The sequence below is a fragment of the Erigeron canadensis genome, chromosome 1 (genome assembly GCF_010389155.1).
Source record: "Erigeron canadensis isolate Cc75 chromosome 1, C_canadensis_v1, whole genome shotgun sequence".
Taxonomy (NCBI): Eukaryota; Viridiplantae; Streptophyta; class Magnoliopsida; order Asterales; family Asteraceae; genus Erigeron; species Erigeron canadensis.
Window position 1 is genome coordinate 43362201 of NC_057761.1, and position 6257 is coordinate 43368457.

At 33.6% G+C, this 6257-nt stretch overlaps 1 protein-coding gene across 1 annotated transcript; it reads left to right on the forward strand.

Moving 5' to 3' along the window:
* The first annotated feature begins 725 nt into the window (after nucleotides 1–725).
* LOC122580268 lies at nucleotides 726–1474 on the forward strand. The gene has a single exon (XM_043752549.1). The coding sequence runs from the start codon at nucleotides 1020–1022 to the stop codon at nucleotides 1323–1325; it is 306 nt and encodes a 101-aa protein (XP_043608484.1). The 5' UTR covers nucleotides 726–1019; the 3' UTR covers nucleotides 1326–1474.
* Nucleotides 1475–6257: the final 4783 nt, after the last annotated feature.

Here is a 6257-nt window from a genome sequence, read left to right on the forward strand (position 1 = left end):
TTAGTTATTGCGGACCGTGGTATGTTTCATACGAGTATTATTTTTCTTTTTTATATATAGTTATTGCAGATTGATTTGTTACTTTTTTTTTTTAATTGTTCATGCTGAGTAGTTGAACATCCAGTAGATACTACACTTCATGAGTTGTCCTGTTCCGATTTCACTGCTTATATTTTTAATGACTTGAAGCTTCAACCTAAACAAGGAAGGAATACTTAAGTACACGCTTGGATTGTGCTTGACAGAAAAGTTTTGAAGTTCGAAACCAGCTAGGTACAATCTTGGAGATGACCAGGAAAAAGTTTGGAAGCAGTCACGGGATACCCCTATTAGGTAGTGTATATTCGAGTCTAAGAAATTCCCGACTTCCTCAAGTAACGTGAATAGGGAAATCCTCATCCTTATTCTACATGCTCATCATATTGTGTTACAGTAAATGTTTAAATACAAATTTTGTATAACTAAATACCAAGTAACATAATTTATTAGCATTGATTAATGCAGTTAACCTACATGGTGCAGCGACATGGTTGGGTCGTGAGTAGGCTGAATTCAACCATATGGTTGCACGCAGGCTCCACGCAATTAGCTGCACAGACCATTTTCCTATAATATCAATATTTGGTCGCCATTATCAATCTCGATCCCACTTGGTCAAACCCGTGGAGTCTAGTCTCATTTCATTTATATCGATCTCACGGTCATCATAATTACTTAACCATTTAACCAACTATCGCTACCCTCGGATCACCCCAAAAAATCAAGAATAACCAAAGCCAAACAAGTGGTCAAAAACAGTCACAAGCAAAACCACAAGAACAATCCTCTTAAAACACACAACCACACACTAAAATCCAAAACAACAGAAACCCAACATCCATATTCACACGGTTCTACGTGTACATATCAATAACCACTTCATTCCCCATATTCCTACAAACCAAATTTATCACAAACTACAAAAATCTTTTATCTCATTTCAACTAGCTAGAATCATCACAAAAACTTGAATATTCAACATGGGTCCAATTGTATTAACTCAATTAGCAACAGGTCTTAGCATGTTAGCAGGAGCAGCCTTGGTGAAATCTGTAATGGACCAAAACAACATGATGGGTCCAGGGTCTGACCGGTTTCCAAAGTGTTCTCGTTGCAATGGCACGGGCCGGGTTAGTTGTCTTTGTAACAGGTGGTCAGATGGTGACCGTGGCTGTGGAACATGTGCAGGTTCGGGCCGGATGCTTTGTAGTAGCTGTGGAGGTACAGGTACTGGTCGTCCTCTCCCGGTTCAGATTTCGGTTCGTCCTCCGAACCGGTCTTATTAACATGGTCACTAGTTTGGTTACTTGGTGAATATAGATGTAATCTTGTTTCATTTGAATATATATATTTCTTAGTTAAAATGTTTCGGATGTAATATACTCTAGATTACATTTACATACTTGATATCTTTATAACAATATCAACTTATATATGTGTTACAAGTCCTGTTATTTAACTTAGATAGTTAGATGTGATATCTGAAATTGGTTATCACTTTATCTGATATTTAGTAATCGGAAATTGATAATCAGATGTAACATCATCTAGTTTTAGAAGCTTCGGTGGTGATTTTTGACAAGTTCTGATGTGATTCTGTTTATTTGAATTATTACTAATCGAAAATTAAGTTGTTTGCATATGTTGGTTAATCCAACATTAGAAACGGGATATTACAAGCAAAGTCGGTATAGTTAGATAATTAGTTTTTAAAACGCACATTAGATACACCCCTAAATATGTATATATACTTGTTAATTGTTGATTTGCCTGAAGGGTTTTGCTGTTTTTTTAGCATTTGATATTTAATATCTACTAGCATAAGTGCATTACCCCATAAGCTTGAACCAGACGAGGTTCTTTTGTAGGCAAAACTTGAAACTTCTTGCTCATGGAGGTGTGCATAGCTCGTTGCTAAGTTGTCGTGTTTACACACATTACTTAATAGGCTTCAGATAATAGTGTGAGTACACATTGTATGCCATTGTTGATGCAGCCGGATTTTTAGTTAAATCAAGGGCAAGCCCTGAATGGACTGGTTATATATGATTAGGAAGAGAACATACCCGATATGAAATAGTATCGTATATATGATATATATGCTCATAATATAGTTTGTGTTTATTATACAGTTTAGGTAATGCTGATAACATAGTTGGCTGTACTATACTCGTATTTGGATTTTGAAAAGAAGAATACGTTTGAGCCTTATTTCTTTGTTGTGGTGCAAAAATCAGAATAAAAAGTCTAAAGAGGGGACTAGTTTAAATAGAACTAGCAAGTGGTGGTAACTTGTAAAAAAAAGTGAAGGTTCAAAAAGCCTGTTATGATTCTTGTTAAGGGCAAAAGCATTTGAAGAAAATAGAAGACACTCAGATACACGTTAAAAGTCTTGTTGAGATGGTTAAGATCTTCACTCGTATGTCTGCAGATCAACGACAAATCTTGCTCTTTGATTAAATGCATCGTGTTGGAATGATTTGAACATGTAGTGTCGATGACCTTATCTGTACAGACAAGATCTATGATCAATTGTGTGATTGATCACCAACCTAACATGGTGGGTTTCAAAAAGTAAAAAGGAAGACAAAAAATTAAGTTTATGAGATTGAAAATCTTTATGACCCGGTCAGCAGACGTGAAAACCTATCACAACCAGCAGAAGTGTTTACTACGCATTATAGAGCATTTTGCATATGTCTTAAATTTGTGAAGTGAAGATTATAGGACCAACTTCTTAATGCTTAGGCAACGAATATAAGCTCGAATATAGATAAAATGTAGTTTTCTCCGTGAAGTAGTCTTGTTCACACATTGTGGTACCAGGATGACATATTTAGGATTCCATATTAAGTTAGACTTTCCGGGATGGAAACTATTGTCTGCTATTTTCAAAACTACTGGACTAGCTTGGGTTGCTGGTTCCATTTCAAGGTCACATCTTGATGTTTAGAAGTTGAATAAAAAAAATTAGAACATTTCTGATAATTTGTACTTTTTTCCTCTAAGCATAATGGGCAAATGTATCAGAGTAGTAAAGTTATCAATGCCTGTATGGAAAGATCTTCACGGGTTATTAAGATACCATACTAACAAACAACCATTTGTGGGTTGGCCCATCTGTTGGCCCGATATCCTCCATTAAGTTCAAATTTTATATACCTTTTCGTTTTTGGTAAATCATGTGAAGTTAGTGATTGCTATCAATCACGAGATGTCTTCGGTAATAATTTTATTTTTTAAGTGTAACTTTTGAATTTTGATAAACATGGAAAGGATATATGCACTCAGGCACCATTGGGTTTTGTTAATCTGCGTTTCCGGGACATTATTTGTAGGCTACAAAACTGGGTCCATTTCATAATGAACGTTATAAAATCAAACAAAATCGGTACAAATGTGACAACACAAAGAATTATTACGAATATGAATAATGCATTTGGTGTTCGATTGCTTGTAAAGATAGAATGCCCAGAGTGAACGTGAAACAAATGGTGAAGCAACTTGCTGATCGCTAACAAAGCATATCCTTGTAGGCTACAACAAATGGGTCCATGTCTCCGTGAACTGTAAAATCAAACAAACTCGGCATAATGTGATGACACAAATTATTGTTTGAAATTTGGTTAATGTATATGGGTGTTCTATTGCTTGTACACACATTTTCTCACTAGCTTTAATTTTAACATAAATCATTATTCGGTTAAACAGAGATTTATGTGATTCTTTTTAGGTAGATACTAATTAGTTTTCGAAATTAAAAGTTTTTTCCTAATCTTGTGTTAGAATCTTTAAAATCGAAGAATTCAGCTTTATAAATAAAATATGAAGATGTTGGTTGGTCATTCTGTTCATTTAGTCCCAAAATGTTATACTCTAGTAAACTAGTAAAATACATTGTCTTAAAGTTCATATGAATTATTATCAAATTGAACAAATACTCTACTTGAACAATTTGAACACCAGAAACAATAACCAGGAGATAGAAATGAAGTTTATTTACTAGTAAACTAGTAAACGATGAGCTAGTGGTCTTGAATATGCGTTGACAGCAACATTGAAAATCACTAAAAACGTCGTGACGTGAGTTGCACATGTGAGGGTTAACGACGACAGAGATGAAATTCCTACCACATGGATGATTTTGCGATTAAAATTATTAGAATTTTAAGAAAACCATAAGGACCGTTTAGGTAACTTAATTACTAGTACGTAGATTATTTATAATTTGGTCAAAAGTCAAAGATATGATTCACCAACATGTGTATGGTATTCGTATACGTACTTTCATACTTACAAACGTTAATAATAACATTCTGATGTGAAGTACAAAATGATGAGTGCCATCATTGTGGTTTAAAAATGAGTAGTAGTAACAATTTCAAACTTTTGATTATGTTTCTCACAATTATAAAGTTTGAAGCGAAAAGGCACCGGGCACCAATGGGTTCCCTAGATCTTGTCTCCCCTTTTTATGATACAAGTAACACAATAATTTCCATTCCACTCCATTTCCTTAACGATTACTCCGTACTATTTCACTGTATACGTATATAGTCGACATATACGTTACGTACATGGGAAAGTATAGTACAGTGTAATCTTGCTTAAATAGTAATCCTACTTTCCACATTGAAGCATGCGTACTAATTATACTTTGCTTGATTAATGCAAAAATATGAAAATTCTAGAATTTTTTTATGACATATGGGAAAAGAAAAATATAAGTGGAAACAATTATGCTTCAAACTATAGGGACCATCTGTGTAATTAAGTAAACAACTGCTACAAAGAAAAAGAGAATTATCCCTACACCTGATGTGGCCATGTGATGAGGCTAACGGACCTAAGCTAATTCCCTTTTGTTTTTGGACCATTGCTGAAGTTATATCAAACAAATAGGTCCAAAGTGGTAAACTTCAATATATAAAAGACAATTATTAAAATCTGGCCAAACCACAGGGACTATCGTGTAATTTACTTTTAATTTATAAACTCAACCTTCAAAAAACAGAGGACGGTGATAAATTACATGGGGCCAAAAAGCTGTCCAGCAAAGAATCTCAGAAAGTTCCAAAAAGTATATCAGTACGTAGAAACGATCTTTATTTATTGTTTTTAAAACATTAGCATATATATAGAAATATATAGATATATATATATAAATAACTTGAACACGCACAACCTAAACTCTATATCAGTTATCTGAAATAATCAAATTGTAGCACAATAATTTGAAAGTTGAACAAATTTTAATACCAGTTATTTAAAAGCTAAACAAATTAATTTAGATAGAGTTTTGTTTCTATCATCTTATGTTTAACAAAAAGTTAAAGAATAATATAAAAATCTGTCGGCTAGCTAGTTTGACCGCTTTCGAACCGATTCATCCCGTTTGGTCCTGTTAAATTTAAATATGCTTCAAAAATATGCTTGAAGTAGCCACATGCAAAATCCCGGTCCAGTATGTTATTTTCTATAAATTAACATTTATAGTATTATATGTAAAGAATTTAATTAGTATGTGTGCACATTTACAAGTGAGACCATTTTATATCTACAATTATATGTTGCATCAGTGGTTGGAGCTCATGTCTCTAGAAACATAGGTTATGGGTTCGATCCTCATGCCCAGCAAGGCTGGAGGTCCTTTTATACCTATGGTAGAACCTGTAAGCAGTCTCTCTACTTTTGGTAGGGGTAAGGTTGTCTACATATCAACCTCCCCCATACACCGTCAAAAACGGTATTGAGACCCAAAACCTATAGAAGACGCCATTGAGAGTTACTTTATATATATTATTACTTCTCAGATTTATCAATACTTGTAAATGTGAAGATTTCTTTTCATATTTTTAAGTGTGGATATAACCTTTTCTCATTATTTTTACAAATATCAACAAACATGTTTTTGTTATGTAAAGCAGATTTAGAATTCGTTTTTGGCCCAGCTAAAATATATATATATATATATATATAATAAAACTATTTCTTTTAATTAAACTAGTTGTATAACAAAAAATATTCATAATAAAAGTGGAGAGGGCAGGTAAAAGAATCACATGATTTGGTAACATATTGTTAAGGTTAGATGCCGACCAAGCATCAGGATCCATGCTGGTTTATCATTAACTACTTTAACTCCCTAAAACCATGAAAATAAAAATATTAATATTGATGCATGTAATCCTTGCTAATTAAACTCTACCTAATCATTG

Excerpts from the sequence above, each read along its gene's own strand:
- LOC122580268 (XM_043752549.1), top strand. The coding sequence starts at position 1,020 with ATGGGTCCAATTGTATTAACTCAATTAGCAACAGGTCTTAGCATGTTA.